We start from the raw sequence: 25,659 nt of genomic DNA, 5'->3' as shown, positions 1-25,659 counted from the left end.
TGGTATCTATTCTATGTCAGAGTGAACACTGTGGTTATTTTAAAATTAATAGTTTATTTAGTGGGCGGCACGGTGGTTAGCACTGTTGCCGCACAGCAAGAAGGTCCTGAGTTCAATTCCACCATCAGGCCGGGGTCTTTCTGTGTGGAGTTTGCATGTTCTCCCCGTGTCTGCGTGGGTTCTCTCCGGGTACTCCGGCTTCCTCCCACCGTCCAAAGACATGCAGTTTGTGGGGATAGGTTAATTGGATAATCCAAATTGCCACTAGGTGTGAATGTGAGTATGAATGGTTGTCTGTCCTTGTGTGTTAGCCCTGCGACAGACTGGCGACCTGTCCAGGGTGTACCCCGCCTCTCGCCCTATGACAGCTGGGATTGGCTCCAGCACCCCCCGCGACCCTGAAAAGGAGAAGCGGTAGCGAATGGATGGATGGATAGTTTATTTAGATGCCTCTCCTGTTGCACAGAAACAAAAAAGAAGCTAAAATTCAGTTCAGTTCTATTCTATTTATGTAGTGCCATTTCACAAAACCAGTCACTTCAAGGTGATTTATATTGTAAGGTCAACACCCTACTAGACAAAAAACTCCAAGAATCAGATGAGCCACTATAAACAAGCACTCCATCACAGTGGGGGAGGGGAGGGGGCTTTGCTTTTAACAGTAGCAGCCAGAAGAAACCAAGAGAGAAAGGGAGTACACACTAGCTTTGGTGGAATCGTAACTGGAAATGGGATACTGGCATACCTTTTATCTGCATCTAATGTAAATCAAACCACAGTTTACACAATAAACATGATGTACTGAAGAAGTCTCGCAAGTAATGACCGAGACCATAATTTCACCACAAATGAGTTTACCAAAGTCATAACTGTAGTAAGCACTAGGGGAGTTTTGTCATGTATATATATCATCTATATATATACAATATATAGGTTGTATATATACAATACAGTCTATGCTGGCCATCAGAGAGATGGTTTAAGAAGCTTCACTAGTGGCTCCACTTTTCATTTTCACAGGCAATGTCCATCTTTTATGTACTTATATACTGTAATATCAAGTAACAGGTTGATATTATCTGTCGATACTAACTACTTGCCGATCTGACAGTATGGCCATTTGTGATGGCCTACAAATGAAAAATTAAAGACAGGAGAAAGATATTGATATTGTATAGTTAGTCCACCAGACAACATTGAGCAACTTCCCAGCTGATCCGAGCAGAGTCGGGCAGAGCATAAATAAGTAAATAAATAACTATACATAACACACGTTAGGAAAATCTGTTTAAGACTCAAAAAATATTGGTCGATATATCAGATTTTTAAATGACCAAACATTGGTTTCGGTATCATTCTAATGGCGCCTATGCTTTCAGGTAGAGGGATTCATTTTGCTGGATTCAAAAAATGTTGTTGCAAGTTTATAATATATAAGTTAATAAGTTGCTAAACCTTAGGTTTGGCGAAACATCAAGACAAAGGTGTAGTAAATATACTCTTTTTATTTTTCATTTTGCTTTTACAATATCCGCAAATGACTAAGGGGGCAACTGACGAAGAAGTTTGGATACCTCCAAGAATTTGTGGTCTATCTCTGACTACGAGGTTGATTCAAAGATTCAATTATTAATGTCACATGTTGTCAACTGAAGCTTAATGAGCTTCATCTTAACCTAATCACACTGAGATGCATTCCTCTGGCGTAGGGGAGAAAGAAAACTGTCCCAAAGCCTTTACGGTATCACATGAGCTTTAGTCAAGCTGAAGTCATGTGGCTTCATGTATCCTCAAAGAGACCTACAGCTACAAACTCACTGACACTTGTACAGGAACACAGCACAGATAAGCACAGAGATACAATCATCTAGGGGAAGTTTCATGAAGGCAAAAACTAATGAGAAGAATCATCTTGCACTTTTACTAAGAATGTCACCTAGATGAAAATTTGCAGTAATTTTCCAGTTATATACTGCATTGTGCATATGTAGGTACATTCCTGTATGGCTGCTTGTGCTTCGAAAGCATGTTAACATTTCCGAAGCTTTTATTGAATCTAGCAAGACACATGATTTCTTATTCCCCAGGACATCACGTTGCCTTACTTAAGAAGTAGACCGCTTTGGAAGCCAACAAGTTTTAATTTAGGAGACTCAGCTCTAGCCATGATTCACAGCTCAACAACTGTTGTCATATTTTGATTAAACTGATAGTTATATCTAGTTGGTACACCACACTGTAAAAAAAAAAAAAAAGTAATATATAAGTATTTTACTGTGTATTTTACAGTTTTGTACAGTTTTTCTAGAATATCATTAAATTCCCATAAATAGGCTGTGATTTTACATTTCAAATGTAAAATAACATAAAATCACTGTAAATGTAATAAAACAGAATTTTCTTGTTTTTTAAATATATTTGTCTGTACATATGCATATTTAGATTGTTAAAATACATTCACAAATGTATCATAATTTCACAAATATTTGTCCGTTATTTGACAGATTGAACTGTTAAATTCAAATGTAATGCTATGGAAAAATATATAAAATGATTCTTATAAACTTTTTTTTACATCAAATAATGTTATTTAGGGCGATCGTGGCTCAAGAGTTGGCAGTTCGTCTTGTAATCGGAAGGTTGCCAGTTTGAGCCCCGGCTCGGACAGTCTCAGTTGTTGTGTCCTTGGGCAAGACGCTTCACCTACCGCCTACTGGTGATGGCCAGGGGGGCCCATGGCGCGATATGGCAGCCTCGCTTCTGTCAGTCTGGCTCAGGGCAGCTGTGGCTACAACTGTAGCTTGCCTCCACCAACGAGTGAATGAATAGTGGAATTGTAAAGCGCTTTGAGGGTCTCGAAAAGCGCTATATAAATGCAATCCATTATTATTATCATTTAAACCAACTGTTAACTGCATATTTCTGTACATTTAAGTATTATTATTCATATTGCCGGATTCATTGACCTTGTTTATAGGTAATTTCATTGTTTAATCACATTAAAATGAAAATAACCGTATTTTTATGAGAAAGTTATTTTCTGTTATTTTACGGTATTATTTTGGCGCCCCAGCTGCCGGAATATTACTGTTTTTTTAGGATTTTTTTTTACAGTGCATCTCTACCTGACTGATCTGCTCTGCTTTTTCTGGGGTGGGGCCACTATCCAGAATACTGAGTTTACACCTAATTATGTGCATTAATAGTTGGAAATGGAAGACCACGAAAAGCAAAAGAAACCGATTACATGTATTTGTGTAATATATAAGTAGCTGATCACAGCATCATAAGCCACTCAAATCCTTGAGTTTGGCTGAAAGCTTGATAAATGTCCACTCTGTGTTTGTGTGAATGGAACAACAGGGTGTTTTCTCTTCTCTCATCCTGTTTATGAGGAAATGTAGATGGTGCCTTACTAAGTTTAATTCTGTTGTGTGGAGCTCACCGGTGATTTACGTTGCAGACATTCCACAGATGCTTGACCTCTACACTGCAAATTATGATTTACAGACTTCATCAGGCTGTTACATAAGCTCTGCAGTACCTCTGTGTGGTATATATCAAATCTCCAGTTGATTTTCTTCCTTTCCTGTTCTGAGAGCCCATGTTTACATTTCTGTGTTCTGCTAATGTAATGTTAACAATTCAGCAGGTTAGCCACACATAGGTAGCACCATGTTTTAATCCTCCCAGTGCCATCCACAATCCTTTTACTAGTGAACAATCCCCTCGCACTTACTTTTCAGGGTCAGATACAGCTGAGCAGCTAACTGGTAATGCTTACTTTTGTTATGCTTTGGAGATCTACTGCTACTTTAACTAGAAGATGGTTGGGCAGAGAACCGTGCAGAAGCATTCTCTCAGGCTAATGCTGATATCAGTACTTGTGTCCAGACTTGTGAGATGCCTCTTTTCCGCCCCCAAGCTCAGGTGTCACTACAGGTTCTGGCACGTCCTCAGACTTTTGTTCTGTATTTAACTGTTAGCATTTAGATATGAAAACCCACATTTAAAATGTGGTTTATCATAGCTACACATCCAACTTTTGCAACAAACCAAATTGCTTAAAAGTCACTTAATAGTTTATCATGACATATATTTAGCACAAATCCTACAACAAATAGACTGTTTTTGTCTTTTGGGGGTTTTTTTTTATTATTACTTGGTTATTTTGATTATATGGAAAGATTATGAATGTGTATGTTTTAGCCTAAAACCATTCTGCAAATAATAGAGCACCGGAAACACACTGGAAAGAGACCAGGAAACGTCATCAGTCGATAGAGAAGAATATGTTATAAATGCTAATAATCCCACGTGTGGCAAGCACAACGATATGGAGAAATTTCACAGTAATTCTTGCTTCAGTTCTTTTCTTGTGAAAAGTGTTTTTATGAAGTGGTGCTGACAGGAACTGCAGGAGAAACAGTAAAGCTTTCATCACAAGTGGCTTATTTCTTCATCATGCATTCCTTACATATCTGTGCCACTGTAATTTACTGTGTTGTAGCGAACACGGACAGCACAGCAGAAAAATGAATGATAACAGAAGCTAAGGCGGGGCACCTGGAGAGCCATATTTCTCATCTCCCTCTTCCTTTCTTTCTCTGGGAAGTAAACTTGGACAGTGAAAACAGGAAGTAGGGCCTACCGTGTGACTCCAACACACTGCCCCTATTTTTAGACGCACACACATACATAAACATGCACAGCCCAGCCCCCGTTTCCTTCAGCCCATACAGAGGACACCCCTCTACTACAGCCCACAGGCAAACAGGGTCAAGAAGAGAGCAAGCCTGAGCTCTTCCTCTATTCCCTCTGCATGAGAGTTTACAAAGCCTACGGAAGCCAAACTGCACTGCACTGAAAATGCTGAAGAGGCTTTCAGCAAGACACTTCCAGGTCCAGAACCCATGTAAAACACAGATATGCATGTCATTTCACAGTGTTTACTGAAACTTCTTCTCCTACAGACTGCATTGCATTTTATTGTATAATGGTGTAACTCTGCATTAATTTTCTACTGTTGCACCACTGTAGAAAGGTTCACTGTAAAAAGTTTAGGCGAATGATTTAATAATAACATTAGTAAGATTTATATATTCTACCAAATAGTCCAGATGTGATTACATGTAGGTCAATGGTTTAACGTGGTCAGAGTACTAACACTGCTCAGTAACAGCAATAGCGGTAAGTAATGCCAGTTTCTGGCAAATACATTGGTATAATTATTAATTTGATCACTATCCTCTGCTAGTTATATCCTTCCTGCACTTCTGCTATTTTTTAGGTGACACCCTGAAAGTCTGTTCTGACCAATTACACTTTTGAATGTGCAGTTTTCACCACAGACGTGCAAATAAAAACTGCTGAGTGAGCGAGACCCAATGGTCATATCAGAGCACAGGCATACTGGTACGCAGGTATTTTTTTCTCTCTCTCTCTCACCTTTCATTGTGAATTGTATCCTAGACTGAAGGGGAACTTTAAAAATGAACATCTTTACATTGTGTTCTTCTGTCAGAATTAAGTTGTCATTTCTTTTCTGAAAAAGCGAAAATGAAACACTGCATAAAACAATCAGCCACGAGAAAAAAAATCTTTATCAACTCATCTATGAATATTAATTTCAACCATGACAGGGGTTTCATAGGGTTAAGTACTGAATTCAACAGGGCTGAAAATACAGAAAATGTTCTGTGCCTTTCAGCAAGACAGTGAACCACTGCCTGATCCAGAATCAGTGCAAAAGCGTGCTTTGACGTTTGTGCGCCCATTCGCATTAGCACACTAGGGCAACGCCTTTCTTTAAAATTATACAACATGAAGTAAATTTTACTTTCCACACAGACCTTCCAGTGCACAATTGTTTTTGCATGAAACATTCCTCAGATGACTGAACATAAAGTATATAACTGTTTACAGAAATCATAGGCTGGGGCCTTCATCAACATGAGCCTTGAAGTGTGGCGCACTCGTTAACTCGTCAGTCGGAGCTGAACTTGTTTTCGCCTCGGCAGACTTTTCCTGTGTGTCTCCTCTGTCAGCTCCAGCAGCTGAACCACAGTCGTTTCAACCGCAGACAACCACACAGCAATCTGGCTTTGTCACAGTTGCAATACCACAAAAACAGTGTTAGCGCCACAGCTGGGAACAAGAGAGCTGGGAGACACACCAATGATAGTTACTGGTTGAATAAAAAAATATTTTCCCATTTTAAAAACTTTATCAGTCTGCTTTCATTATCTCCATCCATCCATCGATTCTCTTCCGCTTTTGCTTTTCAGGGTGGGTTGGGGGGGTGCCCGAATCAGCAGATCCCCTAAACCGATGCATCAGTATCAGATTGCAAATGGCAAAAGTTGGATCAGTGCATCCCTGGAAAGTGCAGTCTTAATGAAAATGAACTTGATCTGCCCCACATTTTCACAGATAATTTCACAGGTTTCATTTAATTCACCTAGGTAGTTTTTGTACAATCTTACCTCTACCTTAGAAGAAGATGAAGAATATTTGCACATGTTTATTTTCTCTATGTACAACGGTTCTATGGTTAATTCTGTGCTAATCACAAAGATGCTATCTCAGCATGTTTGAATGATTTATAGTGTTTTTGAACCTGTATTGTTTGCAATGCACGCATCCCACGTGAATATACTACAATCACTGTATTCCCGCCTCCTACCCCTCTTAGAGTGATGTGTTCAGCTACACACAGATTACCATAGTCTACCACTGGCACTAGTACGTCATAGACTTTTTTTTCATATGTATTCCATGTCCAATAGAATTAGACTCTGCACAGAGTCCATGGATTATAATTGCTAATCAAAAGCGATGCAGGAAAGTATAGAAAATGAGAATAAATTGTAATGCCTTTCATTGCAGTTCTGGCAGCTGCTGGCTAAATCCATATGGCACAGAACCAATGTTAAGAAGATATAGCTCCTGCCAACACTACTCACATCACACCCTTTACACTGCTAACAAATGAGGGAAGGTGGGAGTCTTAGCAGGAGAGAGTGAACAACAGAGAGAGGCCAAATGTCCATGTTTTTTTAACAATTATGTGAAGCATTTTCATTCGAGTGTATCAATGTGAGATGGGCTTTTACAGCAAGTGCGCAGACCACTTAATCTGATGAACCTAACAATGAGAAGAGTTGTGACTAAAACATGACTGGACAAAGCAAATGATATCTGTTCGTGCTCATCAGTTAGCTACTTCCTCCTCTTTCATTACATCAGGTGCCCCCAAAATACATGTGAAACATTACAATTTAAACACAAGGCACAGAAAGAGAGAGAGATCTTTACATGTTCCTGTGCAATCTTAATCTGCAATACCAATGCTCACTGTCTCATATCTCATTTTCCTCCTTCTGTTTTGCAGTACACTACAGTACACCCCCGCCAAGTCGCAGTTCAGAGTTTGTGGCCTCAGCCATTTGCAGATTTTTTCTTAGAACCTAACTAATAAATGTTCATGGAAATATCCTCCACAAATAAATACCCCTGTACTTGGAGGGGGGAGGTTTGAAAGACGGCATCGGCATTTCCGCATCATAAGAGTTTACCATGTGCAGCTATCTCGAGTGTTCTTTGTTCTTCTTAAAACCCTTAAGATGCCGCCCAAATGCATATTTAGGATTTTAACTACTTTTTTCTACCACATCTGAAATACATGGTTTAAGGATCTTGCTTTGGCACGTACCACCAACCTAAACACTGTTTTCAACCAAGCCATGGCAAAGATGTCCCCCCGGCAGGACAATAGGAACAAAAACCATGACACAAGCCCAAAGTGTTGAGCCAGCCTTAAAACAGTGCATATCCCAATCCAAGTGAGAGTCTGTGGGATGTTCTAGAATAAAGCTGATCCACAAAGCCTCCATCACACAATCCACAGTACCCTGAGGTCCTCTGCCAGACACCACAGGTATTTGAAAACAGGAAAAAAGTTAATTGAGTGGGCTGCCGTTCAAACGCCATTAGACCCTAGCCTCCCATTTCCCAATGTATGGAGAGGTCTGCACCGCTCTACCTCCAACTTTGACCATATCCCTGACTTTCACAAGAAACACTTGCAACTATACTTCTATAACTAGGACTGATATATGTAAGAATATGTTTAGCTGAAAAAGAGAAGTTATGGTTCTAGCATTTCTATCACCAGTGCTATGGTATAGAAAAATGTCTATTCAACCATGGAATCCATAAGAACTTTTATTTTGATGTGCATTTCTAAAATCCTCAACATAAGTTTGACAGCTGCTGCAGTCCTCCCCCTCCATCCCTCAGTCATTTAACCATTCAAAAGCAGACAGCTTCCTTCAACACCCTCTTTGTCTTGCTCTTGACTGCTTCTCTACCTCCCCTCAATCGCTGCCTGTTTGGCAGAAACACCAAACCCTGAATGTCCTTCTCCACACTTCTCTCTTTAATGACAAGTTCCGACAAGGCAGCTGCCTACACACGATTCAGAGGAGAACAGAAATTCCTGACAGATTTAGGAATGCGATCTCCTTTTCATGTCAAACGAACATCAGTTCTTGCACCTTTTTTCTGTTCTCCAGCGTTTTTTTCTCGATCTTAGCCAAAGCCACATATCAAACTGATATTTGCTGGACTGAAGTAGCGTTAATTCATAAATCATGTTCACCACAGACCAACCAGTGACCGGCCCTGCTAAATCACATCCCATATGTGCTGGATATGCAAGGCAAAGCACAGTTCTCTCATTAATTCTGAAATTATTGAGTTTATTTACAATTTGCCACATACTTTATTACGTCTTGGCAGTTTGGAAACTGGTCAGTACCCAAATGCTGTCACTTCAGCAAGTCAACTGTGAGCTACTGGAGCACTTTGCACAATCCATTACACAACAATTTTCATATCGTTGATTACTGTTCTTCATGCATGCTTGAATAATGAGCTCAAATTTCTGGGATGTGAACTCACTGTTATGACAGAGTGTGTGTGTGTGTGTGTGTGTGTGTGTGTGTGTGTGTGTGTGTGTGTGTGTGTGTGTGTGTGTGTGTGTGTGTGTGCGCGCACTATGTGACCTGCTCGGCAGGTATGAATTTCTCCTGAAGGTGATCATTCACAGAGCTTGTAAAGGCTTGCGGGAATACAGTGACACATTTGGATTTGTGCCCAGGTTTTTTTTTGTTGTTGTATTAATATTGTTACTTGTCACAACATGGGTATTAGGTTGCAGTTCACATGCTTTTGTCAACTGAAATATCTGCTGATTTTTTGATTTCCAGGCACAGTGGATACTGTATCACCATTAGACAAAGACAACACACCAGTGTCTCCAAAACCTCTTTCGTTTGCCGCAGAACTATTTTGCGTCATGGGATAAGATCTTGCCAAAGGATAAAACTGTCCAAAAACCTGAACTCTCTGACGTTCCTTTGCCATAAATGAAAAGGCTATTGTATGTGCTGCAAGTGGGGAACTGTGTGGGTTCTTTAATGGAGTTCATAAAATTCATAAAAGATTAAAGGAGAAAGCATTATCAGATATGAAGAGACAACAAAAGTGTGTGAAAGCAGAAGCCACAGACATAGACAGGGGAGGACAGTAAAGCATTCAGGTGGGACATTGTGGGACAGTTCAATGTGTTCTCGTCCCAGGGTTTCAAATACATCCATTCTGTCACATACTGCTGGCATTACAGAAATACACGCAGGATTACCTTTGGTGTTGGTGCTGTGATGCACCAACTGTGGCAATACTGGTCTAATGTTTTAAAGAACAGTGGACCCTGGATTGAGTCCCAGGTGGGGGCTTTGTTTTCTGCACTTTTTTCCAATTTCTTTTCACTCGTGTGTTTGTGTTTGTTGGTAAAGTTTAATAAGGTTTGTTTTAGCATGCAACATTCCACGATATTAACCCTACACACTGCAAAATGATGCTTATGGCCACTGACTGCATCTAAATCAGGGGTCTTGAGCGCCAGGCCTCGAGGGCCGGTGTCCTGCACGTTTTAGATCTCACCATGGGTCAACACACCCAAATCAAATGATTACTTCATTACCAGGCCTCTGGAGAACTTCAAGACATGTTGAGGAGGTAATTTAGCCATTTAAATCAGATGTGTTGGATCAAGGACACATCTAAAACCTGCAGGACACTGGCCCTCGATGCCTGGAGTTCGAGACAACTGATCTAAATGAAAAGCTGTGGTAAGTCTACTGACTCTGAATGCGCCTGAGTGACTTTTATGTGGCAAAGAAATCATTTTAACTCAATATCTTGATGAATTACTGGATAACACGATAACTGCTGAGTTTAGATAGAAAGCAGCCTGGGTTTTGTTTTGTTTTCTCTGTGCCTGTGGTTACTGGCTACTGACAAGTGGCGAGGCACCATCTGATATGTGTATCAGTCTGATCCTGACCCAAAAGATTTCCCTCAGCAACAATCAATGGGGCGGTCTATTCAGTTCTTTTAATTTATAAAGCGTGTATAGCCATGTTTAAGTTGAGCCGTTTGTCACCTTACACACAAAACCGACACTCACAGTCTCTTTATCATGCTGACGGATTCAGTTTCCTAATTTAACACTGATATTCAATCATTATTCTCATCATTTCTTTTAAATTAAAGATGTGTTTGAGTCCTATGGCCTATTTTTCATTGTCCCAAAATGTTTATATTAATTTCCATCCTCTATACAGCCACCACTGTTAGGCTTTTGCTCACTCTGAAATCACATATTTATTTTCTTGTCTGGTGTTTAAGCAATCCGCACAACATTTTATTTCATCTCCTGTTTTCAAACCAACACTCCCTGAATCAGCAGCAAATTTCACAAAAATGTAAGATGAATTAGTCTTGTATTCATTAGTATAAAGAGTAATTAAACTTGGAGAGATACCATCAGTCTCCCACCCCCATGGGGCCCCGGTGTTGGTAATACTAGCAGATGACACTGCAGCACTTACTCTAACGCACTTTGGTCATCTAAACATAAAATGATGAGAACCATGTAGCTCCAGAAACAAAGCACAGACTGCATTTGTATGACACTCGGGGGAAAAGTAAGAAGTTGTGTTTCATGATTGATGACGTATGATACAAAAACAATCTGCTGACTAACAGTAAGTACTCTGCCTGAGTTCCTGGAAGACATGTTTGGGTGTCACAGACAGGTGGCACGGCTCTCTTGAAAAATACTGTGTATAATAAAACATCACTGTGAGGCAAACAATGTGCACATTGTGATTTGTGGTAATGTTCTTCTGACTTTCTAAGCAGTCTGAGTATCATTCTCCTAAAAAGATCTCATACTTCTTCAAGTCTGTCATATGCCGAAGAATAAAATAATAAGGTTCTTTTTTGTGTGGGAACTTACACAAATCTGCAACCGAGCCTGAGCCCAGAAATAACAAATAAATCACTCTTTGGTATAAGAGGGACTGTTTTAGTCTGGAGCAAAGTTAGTCTCCATCAACCTAACGATGAAATTTAGTTAAGGTTCCACTACTGATTTTACCGTCTAATATTATTATGGATGCATGTTATGCCATATTCTTGATATTTAAATAGATTTATTGTTTCCTGTATGCATGATTGAAGAAATATTTGGAAAGATGTTACGGCCCTAGCGTAACGTAACAAAAGAACAAGTGGAAAAAATTTTATTCATTGACTTCGCACCAGATGCAGTCACACTGAACAAATCTCGTAGTTCATAATATAATACAACATGACACAAAAAGATGTGGTACCATGTAATGCGATACGATACAATCCAATGGAATAAGATTGGATCAACAGACATGCAGGGTTGCTAGTTGGTACATGATACAGGACATGTTGGTTTACACAAGAGTTTTCTTTACAAGTTTCCTCTTTCTCACCACAATAAGAAACAACACATGGCCTCAGCTAATCAACTCACTGATTGGTGATTACTTCAGACCTGTATTGATTTCAGCCATAAGGGCAGCGCTAAGTGGTGGGAGTGAGAAAGAAATCCAGTCCAAGAAAATCATGTTTTGTTATTCTGGAATTATTTGATGTGAAGAATTGGTTTGAAGCTACTATAGTAAACATCAACTTTCTGAGCCTTTGCAATTCCTCTGCTTAAAGGATAAAAACACTCCACAACAGACTTATAGCTTACGTTAGCATTACTCATGAGGAAATTACACAGTCTTAGTTCCCACACGCTGTTATCTAGTTCTTCTTTGTCTAAGCTGACATAACTCTTGATGTAGCTTAAGTTGAGACATGTTCGCCCGTGGGAGTGCCTTAAAACAAGTGCAAACACAAGGTGCAAGACTCGGAGGACCAAGATGAAAAATTCCTGTCATGCTGATGAATGAAAATGGATCAGGCTGACAGCCGTATAGCGCCTTTTGACTTAAAAAGCACCACTGCAGTTCAAGAAGATTACTATTTTCATGTGTAGTAATTTATATTTAGAGGTATACCTCTGCGATCTTTCTTGCCCTTTACTTGCATACATGGAGCTGGAGGCTGGAAAAAAGCAGCAAGACTAGCACAAATCACAAGAGACCGTACTGGAACGAGAAGGCATAGCGCTACCAGCTAATGTTAGTAAACACTTTTAGTAAGTACCATTCATAAACTGTACAATGCACAGACACTAATAAAATATCACTCATCAAAAAACTAAAGCACAAACTTCTTGGATTAGCTGTGCCTCACATGTTGTTTGCCAGATAATTCATTATAAGGCTAAAACGGAACGAAAGCACAAACAGTTCTAGTTTAGCAGCTAAAGTTATCAACAGTGGCCATACTGTTGGTTAACATGCGTTTTGATGCTGAAAAGTTGGGCATTTTCACATGAAAGGTCTGATTTGCCTTCAGGAGTCAGCCTTGAGTGGCTACAAGAGGAAACACACTTTTTTGGCTTCATTTTTGAGCTCTGGAGGTTGCCACTTGCAGGCTAGAGTAGCTTCAATAGTGTACCTTAAATGAGATTTGTCAATATGATGCTTTACTTTTTGCTTGATATAACAACTTAAGAAGGTTTAACAAAGACCTGAACTCGATAAAGTACTCTGTGTTTCATAATAACTAGCAGAAAGTTTCAACAGGCACATTGTGTAATACTACTACTTAATTTAACTGAATTTTATCTAATTTGAGTTATTAGTGAGTAGTGAGGAGAGCAGTCATAACAGCATCCCTGTTTGATTATTCCCTACATTCTACAACATTAAGGGCAATTAAATGTTTTTAATATAGCGCCAGATGACAACAACAGTCATCTCCAGCTGCTTTATATTTTAGGCAAGAGAACTCCAACAATCCGATAATCCCTATGAACAAGCACTTGGCCATGGTTAATAGGTAGAACTCAGTTTTAACAGAAAGAGACCTTCAGCAGAACAAGGCTGTGTGATGAGCAGCCATCTGCCACGACCGGCTGTGGGATGAGAGGAAAGTGAAGACGGAAACAGAGGAGCGCAGAGAGACTGAACAACAAACAAGCGAGCAGAAATAAATGTAATGATATGAAATAGTGTAAATGCACAGGAAGTCCACCAGCAGCACATGTGATACAGCTCAGAAATATTTAAACCCATCAGAAGATTCACTGAGAGTTTCGTATTCTGAGTCCTTATGTCAAGAACTTAATCTTAACACATGAGACTTCACACTCCCCCACAGAACAACCTTCTCTGTCCTACAGTGCAACATTCTGTAAAGGTTTCCATCCACTGCTTTCTCTCCTCCTGTCCTTCTCCCAGCTCTCTCTCACTGTGTCTAATGGACCTGATGGCCTCATCAATAATACAATCAACCAACTATCTGCTTCAGCGGCTTCAGACAACAATGGACGGCTCCCCAATGCTTCTGTGAATGTGTGCATAAGTGTCATGGATTTGGCCTAACTGCATCCACTCTTTGTAGCTCTGTTGTGGGTCACTGGTTCATCTAACAAGAGCACAACAAAGGCAACAGGATCTATATTGTGTGTGTAGCGAACCATGTTGTGCATCTGCTAAACTTAGCTGCAGGACAGCAGAGTTTGGGTTGCAGAGATCCTGTAGTGTACAACAAAAGTGTGATCATGTTTGCACAGTTTATAAAGATGCGATCTGTGGTCTTTCCAGTAGATGTATCAATATACTGTATATCTGTATGTGAGAGTTGGATGAAACACCAACAGTGACCATGTTTGGAGTCGCTTCTGCTCACAAGTCCCTGCATCCCAGCATTTTGTCTTTAACCACCTTTCAGCTGCTCTTAGTGTTATGTGGCTAGCTGCTGAAGACAGTCAAGTTAGCTAGAGGAGCATGTAACAGAAGCAGAGCCAGACATTTCCCTTGGTTTGGTTCTCTGCACAGAAAACATGACTTCATATGAATCAGCATATTGTTCCATGTCTGCTGGATGTGTAAATAAGCAACTGTTCGCTAACACAGCATAACAATTTAATAACACACTGTGTCACTTTCCCACTTGTTCATTTTAGAGGAACAAATAAACTAAGAGTCAAGGAAACTGATGTACCAGCTCATGGTAAGAACATGAGCTTCTACAATATAAATGCTGTTATAAATAGAAATATTTGTTTGTACTTTTGAATGTTTGAATGAGCTAGCGTCATGCTAAACTCTTATGCCCCATGTCATCTGCTCTGTTCAGTTGACTTGCAGGTTGAGATCTGCTCAATCCAACTTTGTTTACCTAGTTCACAGCAACAGTCATTTCAAGATCTCAAAGATACGCACAAGGTGTCCCATCGCTGCATTAGGAAATAGTGAAAAGGGTTTCATATTCCCAACTCGTCCTATACGGAGGCTTGCAAAGGACCATCTGGAATCACATTACAAGTCATTTAATGTACATCATCAGTGGTGAGAAGGTGAGTTTAAAATTTTAACCCAAGCACCGCTCTTCTTCTTTCACCATGTCTTTCTTCAACACGCTAAAATGCAAACCACAGTCTCTGCAGCAAAAACCTCCGAGGCTAAAAAAGAAAGTTTCTTTTAATGGCCACTTGAAGCTAGCTACAGAAGTCCTCACATGTTAAAATGTCCTAAATTAAAGCAGAACTAAATATTTTACATTCTGTTATGATAAATAGTTATGGGTTTCTTTGGGTGATGAGAATTTTGTATAATTCATCCACCTGGATACTGGTGCAGCCTAGACCTAGGAACATGGCTGCTTTGATTGACAGGTGTGCCCACACAAGGCTCTGTGGCCAGCAGCCGTCTGCTGAGCCTAACCTCCACTAACTGAAGTCACTGAAACTGACTTACTGGTACTGATGCCTTTGGAGTGAAATTATCTTAAAAATAATACCACCCAAAATAAAAAACTATGTTTAGGTTTTTGTGAGTCAAACTTTTGTACTTTATTTTTAGGTTACTTAGCATTAATTACCCTGTCTGTACGTTGCACTTGTACAGTTTATAGACGCAGCTCGCAGACCTGGGCTAATAATTTAGCGCTCCACCAGCTCATCATTTCCAGATCCAAAAAAGCAGCATGTAGGTTGAGGAAACACTAACGCTGAGAGTTCAAAAGAGAGAGTCTGAAATCAATCTTTGACCATCTTTTATATACAGTCTATGGTCTTAATCAGTTCTCTCTCTTCATCCACTAATGCTGCAGCACGTGCGCCAAGCACCATACAATAGGACACCGTGATGCATCTGGTGATGCCAGCTCCATGTGGCAGTATTTAACACACTGGGGTGGGGATCTTTCCCATAACTTTTCCATCTGAAAAAGCCAGTTGGAAAAGTTACTTTTTTTCTTGGCATCCACACTTTACAGCTATCATTCGCTGCAAGTAGATGTTTACTTTCAATTGTGAACATGTCTAAAAGGGCAGGGCTTGAACTTGAAATCGAGATGATGAGCAAATGATCTTCACTTAATCTATTAGTTGACTCCCACTCGTTCTGAATATGAATCATTTATCAAGTTAAAAGCAATTAATCATTTATCAAGATAACACACTAAATACTGAGCGGTCAAAGCTTCTCAGGCATCAGGATGTCAAACCCTAAAACGATGCACGTTTATGGTGGGTCATTTTGGTTAACTGCACTTTTCTTTTGAAAAATGCACTCACTAGTTATTCATCTCTGCCTCGCTTCCACACTGCATCTTTTATTTTACTTATTTATTTATCTATTTATTTGTCCTGTCTCAAAGGGGGGTGTTGGGGTTTTCTCTCATTTATTGTGGAGCAGCCACATAAAAAACATTTTTCATCGCGGACCACATACAGCTCACGTTGATATCATGTTCCAGACAAAGGACTGATAAAAATCAAATTTCTGTTAGTGTAAAGAAGTTTAACTAAAAATGTAATCAATTAGGTATCTTAATATAAGACAAAAAGTGCAATTTTAACAGTATGTCTCAGTTTTTCTACATGATAAAAAAAAAAATGCTGCTGTAGTAAATGAAACTAATCTGTGAGTGTGACTCTTTGGGATTCAATTTGGTGTATCGTAAATGGCCCGAGGGGAAGTCTTTAACAGTAGGAAAAGCTGTAAAACTTGTTAAAAGTTCAAAATGTATCCCCTCCTTCACATTTTCCAAAGTAATCCAGAACTGCTTTGTTTGACACCCCTGTTGTTGGGTCTTTAGATTATATATACAGCGCCTGGAGGTGACTGCTGTTGTGATTTGGCGCTATATAAATAAAATAAAATTAAAAACAACATTAGCTAAGCCTTTTGTATTATTAAGTGTTGGTCCTGTCTTATTATATAGAGTCTGTAGATTATGTAATATGATGGAACACACAGCTTGTATTTTTGGTGTAAATCCCTGCAACTATATGACTACTTATAGTCTGCTTCCTGCCAGACTCCCGGGAGAATTGTGATTGGAAAAAGAGTGATTAACTGATTCATTGGAAAACTTTCCACTGAGGTCCGTTTGCCTACGACAGAGAAGGTCTGAGCACCTTGTTCCACTATCACTCCCACTGTGTGTGCTTCAGGTGTCTTACCCAGTCCTCAAAGTGCTTGCTGCTGTTCTGCAGGATGTCCTCGAATTGGATGATGCAGTTGGCCACGAAGTCGTCGTAGCCAATGGGCGCGTCGTGGAAGACTGATAGCTCTATCTTGCGGCCGTCGTGGACCTCCGTGATGAACTCGTAATTCCACGTGGGGCTGTTGGTCTTCTGCTTGGTGGAGGTCTGGCCCACGCGAGAGTCGTCCACGTTGAGGGCGATGTACGTGTCCAGGAGGAAGGTCTGAGTCTTGGGACCGACGGCGTGACGCAGGGACCAAGCTGTGGGTTTGAGGTCCAGAGCCTCGCGGATCCTGATCTTCAGCTGCCCGTTGAAGACCACCATGGCGATGAAACGTGCTTCCAGTAAAACCACAGGACACCTTTCTCCTCAAACACCCCCAAATCAACCGTGCTTTAGCGCTTTGAATAACAGCTCCGTTCAACCGGTGGTCCTCCGGGCAGAGCGTGTTCCTTCCACTCCGATATGAAGGAGAGAGTGCAGTCACCAAGCACACCAAGCTGCTGTCGTGTCTCGAAACGTCTGCACTTGTCGATTATGCTACAAAATTTCCCCCCAGAAACTGAACTTCAGTGGCGGAAAAGCGACCGTTAGCCCGGGAAGCCTTCAGAAGTGCACGGAAGAAACATGAATAGCTACGGCGCACATACGAGCAGAGGCCCCAGATGTGAGTCGCTCTGTCATGGTGTTTACCTTCGAGGTATTAAAAAGCTCTGTTAGCTGCAGCGGGGCTCCCTGGAAGCACTGGCCTGCGTTGCATTGCACCGTGCGGAGGGTGGGAGGCTCCAAATACCTGCTGCCAGCCGCCGCGGCGCACTGGAGATGTTCGAGCTGCGAACCAGACAGCGGCCGGTAACGACCGCAGCAGGGGCGGAGAGAAGGGGGGCGGTGGGTGGATGTGTCAAAACGGGCTCCTGCTGCTTGGTGCACGGCCTGGTGTCAGTCCAGTGCAGCTGTTTGAGCTTAACTTCCCGTGGACACAGCCTCCCGACACCGCTGTGTGTCTCCGTCTCTCTCTCGCGCTCTCTCTCTCTCTGGTGCAGGAAATGCGAAAAACACGTCAGATTTAGCGGAGCCTGATGTGACAGACGGGGGAGTGCGACGCAACCAAGACTGGGGCGGTGTTTAGGAGCAGCGGGGCTGGGGGGGAAGGTTGGATGAATATGAAGGCAGAGAAATAAAAGCCCGAACAATTCACCAAGGTGCCCTTGAGCAAGGCTAGGGCTGTATAAAGAAGCCAGTGCAGGTTTACACAGTAATAGGCGTGTGTGTAAAGCTGTTTTATTAATGCAGAAAAAAACAGGTGTGTGTGCAGAAAAACAACAAGAGTGTTTAATACTGAAATGTGGACGCCTAGCAGCATGTCTCCACTCATTTTGCTGCACGTCCAGGTGCAGAATTATGAACATTCATTCACTCAATAAAGGCCACTTGCCAAGGCCATAAAAAGATGGGACCTTAGGGGGATGAATGTAGGGATATGTGAGGCATGTGTGGAATTTAAAAGAGGTGACTGAAAGCCATGTTACTTATCAGCAGCATGATGTGTGCAGCACTGAAGAAAAATATAACCTAAAACATCTGCAGCCTCAAGTGGCTTTCACAGCATTAAGCAACATTTCAGTTTTCAGTTTTGGTTTACCAAGGATGCAATGCACAGATTGTGAGTAATTGCCTACTTTGCACCTGCAAGACTGCATTGCAAGATATGAATGTTTGCCAGGGCTCTAGCAGGACTCTAATTCGTTTTGCAAAATCGTGTCATGAGTCTTCATAGTTTCCATAGTCTTTAAAACTGTACCATCGTTGTTTGAATTCCTTCCAGGGTAAAAATGAAGCGGTGTGTTTGCAAGGAGCCAGACACTGCATGTGACACAGAGGAATGAGATTTTCTACCTTCTCATATATACAGACAAATGCTTTATATATTTGACACAGAACCTGCAGTCTGTTTCTCCCGAGGCACAGATGACAAATGTGATTTATGTGTAAGCTTAGTTTTATTTGGAATAATTGTAGAAGAAGAGTCAGGCGTCTGCTTCATTTAACAGCAGAAACTACAAGGTGACCGCATGCACGGGGATCTGTCTTATTGCAGGAGCACACATACCTGACAGGCTCAGTACAACACCAAGAGTGATTCACATTTTACACAAGGGAAGGATGCATTTATGTGCAGATAGCATTTAGTGTTTTCAGCACTGGAGCAGCTGAAAACACTGACAAAATATCAGACTGGTATCAGTTTTTAATAGAGAGTGAACATGTTCTGTTATCTATTAGCAAATATGTAGGACAAATATGTAGGCTTTCACTGGCTTTGTTTAATGTGTTAGACAAAAAAAAAACAGTTTAACAGAGTTGACCTGTTTTCAAACAGCTGGTCTCTTTCTTTAAGTTCACTTTTGTTGAATACTTGTGCAACAACAGTTACAAAAACAGAGAACCTTTTATTGTGATGTGTCCTCATCTCTTTATCTCAAATATGAGGAAGTTTGAGAAGACTCCAAAATATCTTTACAATCTGCAGAACACAAGTGTGTTAGAGGCTAGTTTACTTGCCTCATTTAGGCCATGTTATGCAAAAGTGAACATTAATATACAGTGGGTGCAGATTAACTGAAAAAAGGTGGATATTGAGAAACACTCAGATGAGCAGGGTGAAAGTGATCTGTTATGCTTAAACCTTGAACATCACTGACCCCTGTTGTCGATTGTTTGTAATTTCAAGTTTCAGGCACCTCCCACCAGCTGCAAAAATGATAAACTGCACTGCTTCTGAGAGAGGACAGAGAAAGTAAATTACTCTACACTGTCTGTCCCAGTTTAATTCTCTTACAGCCTCTTACCATGGCCATTTCTGTGTCAGAAATACAAGAACTAGCGTATTACTATCATGATTTTTTTCAATGTCCTAGAAAATTACAAGGTGACAGAGAAATAAGACTTTTTCATATACTCATAATATACTGACCTAATGATTTCAAGAAACACACAGAGGTGGAACCATACTTGCATACAGGCAGGGAAACATTTTTAAGCCATCTTAGGTTTTTAATCCTCTGGTTTGTACATTTTATTAAATGTTACACTTTGTTACAGTAAATGTAGAATATTAGCAAATAGTTTAAGATAAAATAAGGCTATGTGTGTGTGTCAGTTTAAAATGAGTTTGACACCTCTGATCGAAAAGAAGTGCATTGTTACTCATGTTACCAGTAGCTGTTAGCTTAATGTTGGCTTAACATTAGCTAATGTAACATTTGATTCCATTCAGTGCTAATGTTAAGGCAGCTTTACTGCAAAAAGTCAAAAAAAAAAAAAAGGGATGGAGCCACAACAAGGCCAAACACGTGGATATTATATTGGAATCTGACTTTGTGGTTTGTTTAATTTTTAACAAAGGAAACAAAAAAGTCCAGAAACTAAGGAACCATTAATAAGAATTATAAGGTCAAATATTACTACATGTAGAGAGAGGGATGATACATAAGGATCAACAGAGATTTGGATTATTAGCAAAGTGATGAGGACCTGACAAACCTTTGAAGATATAAAACAACTATAAGCTTTAAATATTTCTTTGAGGGAAATCAATCATCATCCAGATACTTTGGATGCTTTGAGTGTATAAAGACATACAACTGAAAGCAAATATGTGGGAATGTCAGCAGTTCAACAGCTGCAGAAAGATGTTATTTGCTGTGTCTAGCGAGCATTTGGTGGAAGCTCAGTCTATATTGTTATAGATGTGAAAACACAATTTTGTCTTCCAATTGTAGAAAAGGGTATGAAGCTTCCTTTTATGACTCTTTCAGCTGCTGCAGAGAGGAACGACTGTGGTCGGTGGTTGCAGCAGTGAATCTAATATTCTTCTTTTCTGTGGTTTTCCATCATTGTTTAAAAGGAACAATGTATTTCTGTCGAAGACTTCTCCAACTTGTTTTCTCATTAGCACATCAGCCAATGTGTCTCTGAGCTCTGCAGATAGGAATCAATCACACGCACAGGAAATCCCCTGGACTCCGGCCACGTCCTGCCCTCTTTCCCCTCTCACTCGGCCGGATCTAAATCAAACGAGCATGGCTTGGCAACAGTGGATAGGCTCTTCATCACAACTGTAACTATGGTCACACTAGGACAGTAACATCCCCATGGCTACAGGAAAATAACTGTCCTGAACATTTTTCCACTTTAAGTGGCTGCAGGAATGAAAGGAAAATTCTTTTTATGGATCAGAGAGGAAGTTCCCAACAGGAGAGAGGAGAAACTGTAGACTGTAGAAAGATGGAAAACTGATCTGAATAATTGTAGGAACTGTTACTAATTTGTTTTTATTGAATTTGACATATATTCCAAACATAGAAATTCACATCTCCAATAACAGTTCATCCATCCTTTCCCTAACTGCTTATCCAGCTATGGTTCCTGGAGCTGAATGATAAATAATAAATTCATTAAAAATAATAAAACATGCCAATATTGTATAGGTTTATCTAAAAGGAAAGTTTTAAGATAATCTTATAAGTCTTATTGGAGCCTGATAGCCGAAGACTCTGCCCGCCACTCCTACTTTCAGAAACACGAAAACGCTGACATCTAAGAAAATTGAATAAAGATGTTTACATCTCTTTCTGAGTTGTTCTTCCCTTCCTGTAGTCGTATAAGTCAGTTTCTCCACTACTTACCTACTTTTACTGGTAAAACAGCAATCTTTCTGAGAAACTGAGAAATTTGATTTTGAAATGAAATTAAACAATTACTAGTTGAAACTAATCTCATTTTCTTACAGTTTATGACCCTGTTTTTCAGAGCGGTACGTGTTTATATCATATTTACAGGGCAAGTCTTCACTGCTCGATTTCCAAATGATTGACACACTCAGTCACAGATGTCCTAAATCCATGATTTCACAGTCTTTTGTCATGCGTTTATTTTTCAAGAAGGGCAAAGAAATTAAACAAAGAGTCAATCATGACTTCCTCACATCTTCTGGGGGCCCTAAGCAGGATGGAAAACCCCACTCAGCCTCCAGTTAAGCCCTTCTGTGTCTTCTGTATCATTATTTTTTTTATTCTTTTCAACTGGATATTGTTTGTGTTCCTCTATCAATCTTGAGTCTGAGTCTGGCTTACATCTGCCGAAAGTTGAAAAATATATATCAGCATTGAAATCTTTATACTGGGGGTTCTCTAAGCTCACAAGGACCGAGTGCCAAGTTAGGAAACCAACATATGATTGAAGACTTCACAAAAAAAATAAACGTTTAGTCCATGTTTGAAATGTGTCAGGTCAGTGCACCAGCTGTATTTGTTAATGTCAGGGAGGGTTACACTGTTGTGATGGCTAGAAGGGCTGAAATTGAACACAGAGACACCATCCTAGCTTCAAATCATGCACTGACGACTTCACCTTGTCCTCGGGCTTAGAATAATTGATTCCAAATTAAACAATTGCTTTTCCCCCTATCTTGTTGGTAAATTTCTATGTAACCTGACTTAGCAGCTACTAAACACCAGGGGGCACCAAACATCAATCTCATTTCTAACGTTTTTATTATCTCTTCCCAAGGACAATATAATTCCCCTTTCTTTTTTATTATCCACTCTCCCGCTGTACGTCAGTGTGTGTGTGTTTTAGTGTGTCTTCTTTCTTTTTTATGTCGGTGAAATGGCTGCAATAGCTCTCAATCTGTAGCCATTTTTGAGGCACATCTGTGTTATTAAACACCTCACAGCTGGTAGTGAAAAACATTAATATGAGCAGGGAGAGGAAGCTGATGGGCAGCAAACCAAATACCAAATGCACCTTCTCTGTATCCTGCATGTCCGCATAATCCTTACTCATCCCCGTCCCTCTGCACCACTTAGTTATTGCACTGCTTAATTATAAACAAACTGTCAAAATCAATATTGGTTTATTTATTTTTTTCATTTTTCCCCTCAAAGTGGGTTTTTTGTGTAAGACAATCAATAATCCTACTTTGGCCCTTGGGGGGAGGTTAAAAACGATCTATAATAGGATTCAACTCAAGCAGCAGGAATAACAACGAGCCACACCAATTTCCCACAGGCTAACAGTGAGGTTTAACACCACAGTTCGCTGTCCCTTGTAGCTTAAAACCATGAAATTTGAACACAGAAGTGACAGTTTGCGTTTATTAGGCCTTTCAGCCTACAAGTGTTTTAAAAGAATGATGACATGTAACTTTCATTTGTATTTATTCACTCAGAAACATCACCAGGGATGAAAGCATCTAGTTAAAGTTACAACACTGACAGTCCTGACACCGCACTGTGACAATTAATTTTCTACTTCATGTCCTGCCAGAAAGTTAATGAATATTGATATGGAAAAGGTGCACACCCCCATATTCTTGACCTTGTCATTTATCTCATCTTATGAGGCGAAGCAGAACCCAGATCAGTATTCTCATCGGAAGACATTTGATAAATACTCTCCCTAATTTAGAAGCAAAGCAGATGGTCTTGTTGCTGGCAATAGAGTTGCGAAATTGGGGCAGAGAAATAAGTGTATGTCAGCAGCAGAAGCAGCAGCAGCAGCAAGGTGCTCTGTGAAGAGCAGGAGGTAGTGCTGCGTGTCCCAGGAGGGGTGTAGAAAGGGAAAAACCAGCCTGCAATAAAACAGCTGTTTCCGCAAGAAATGGCTGGCTGCCGGAATACCTGCTCCGCTCAGATAAACAGAGTCCAAATAAGAGTTCTTTCTAAGCCAAATGTACTCTTTACATACCCGAAGGCACTAGAAATGAATTTGAATGTTCTTTTTTGGGTTTTTTTTTTAAAGTAGGCTGTTAAAATCATTTAATGTTGTTGATTAATGTGCCTAGTGTGAAGTAACAAACCCACATAAAATCAGTCCCAATCATATGCAGCTGATGGATCTTTTACACTGTAAGATATACTCGGTGTTTTTGCTGAACACTGCAGGCTTTCATTTATCTTTTTCAGAGAGTCATCTTCTTTTTTTCTTCTTCTTCATTTTAAAATTTCCTAAATCAGTGAACACCAAAGTTTGGATGCTTGGTGTGCGGATCTGTCCCTAACCTCAACTAAACAGTTTCAAGTCTTGAGGTAAGTATCACTCATGTGAATGTTGCTCCTGAATGGCTTATGGGGATCATAGGAAATAAGAAAAAAAGCTCCAGAAAAGCATCTAAATTGATGTTTGCAAGCTGTTCTGGTGCGATAACGTCACCAGCTGTCTTATGTGTCAACTTACTGTAATTATCATTTAGGTTTAAGACATTTTTGCACCAAGTAAGGTTCTCAGACTCAGCAATTTCTTCTGAGCTCACTGTCTTAGAGGTTGCTCTATTTACATTTCCAAATAATATTTCATCAGTTATATTTGTATTAATGATATTTGTAAATGTCATCATGTAAGGTTGTGTTACATTGGTGCTAATTTAAGCTTTTGACCTAACAGAGATTTATTTATAAGCGAGTAGTCAAGGATGTAAAATGTGTGTTTTTGTTGTAGCCTTTACTCCTGGCCTATACTTTCTTATAGACACCTGCCACCACCAGTATGTGTGAGTGTAGTGGTAACAGTACTCACCTATGAAACTAGGGCGTGTGCACCTGTAGGTAGTAGGTCCATATAGTGTGTTTTAGACCCTTTCAAGAAGACAGAAGTAATATTATGTGAATGACTTATTTGTAATAGCTGAAGTCCGTGTGTGCTTTTTGATCTTTGACAGTTGCTCCTTGTCTTGTTCAAGCATCATCATGGTGTCAGTCAGCAAAATGTTTGTACTACACAGTCCCCGTGTGGTTTAATGTTACACAGGTGAACGCTGATACTGGACCATAAGTAATGCATCACAAGAAGCATCACGATCACCCTCTGATAAAATAAATTTGTCACATCAGTGTTACAAGAACTTAATGTCATAAAAAGGATCTTTTTTAACCAAGCGATGATATTTTCTTTGATATACCCAAACTTAAAAAAGCAGCAAGTGAAAATCAAAGCAACACTGAGTGAAAGCAAAACTTAACTGTGGTCACAGATGAAGCTTGAACTCCAGTTCATGGTTGAAAGTCGGGTGTGTTCGTGCCACCTTCCTCCGTGGTCACATTTCTAATGTGAAAACATTTCTTTTTGTTGCTTCAGGAATGCTAAAAGAAATCGGAGCAGCAAATCTGGTGATCTTTCAGGTGGGAGACTTATTTAATTTAAAGCTGCTTTCTTTTTTATTTTGGCTACTTGGGGGAAAGATTAACTCTTGTTCTGAGTAGTTTTGTAAAGAAACTATTTTCTGTGTATCAAACTACACCTGCAGTTACTGTGGAGGTTGTAGACACCACTGTTGCTCTGGTCAGCTGAGCTGCTATGTTAGCTAGCTTGCTGTATACTTGTTGATGTAGATGTTGACATTAGACTGTATGGTCATATACAATAACCTATGGCTACAAAAAAGTCACACAGACTAGTGCTAAAGCCAACAACAGTAGCCCACAATCACATTGGTCAAGGTCAAATTTATTTATATAGCACATTTCAAACAGCTGATGCTGCACAAAGTGCTTAACAATGTAAAAATGGCATTAAAAAGCAACAATGTAATACAATAATAACAATAAAAAACAATAATAGGACAATAAAAGAATTAAAACACTAACTAAAACTAATTCAAA

The 25,659-nt window shown here is 40.0% G+C and overlaps 1 protein-coding gene across 1 annotated transcript in view; it reads right to left on the bottom strand.

Moving 5' to 3' along the window:
- The window catches only part of LOC120734953 (protein kinase C epsilon type-like), an 89,535-nt gene extending 71,440 nt beyond the window's left edge, over positions 1 to 18,095 (bottom strand). The window contains exon 1 of the mRNA XM_040034082.1: positions 16,976 to 18,095. Within this exon, the coding sequence (XP_039890016.1) occupies positions 16,976 to 17,323 (348 nt within the window). The 5' untranslated portion in view covers positions 17,324 to 18,095. The remainder of the gene's footprint in view (positions 1 to 16,975) is intronic.
- Between the last annotated feature and the right edge of the window lie 7,564 nt (positions 18,096 to 25,659).

This window comes from Simochromis diagramma, unplaced genomic scaffold (assembly GCF_900408965.1).
Source record: "Simochromis diagramma unplaced genomic scaffold, fSimDia1.1 OVJJ01000176.1, whole genome shotgun sequence".
Taxonomy (NCBI): Eukaryota; Metazoa; Chordata; class Actinopteri; order Cichliformes; family Cichlidae; genus Simochromis; species Simochromis diagramma.
Note: the sequence above shows the minus strand (reverse complement) of the source record. Positions and strands in the feature narration are given on the sequence as shown.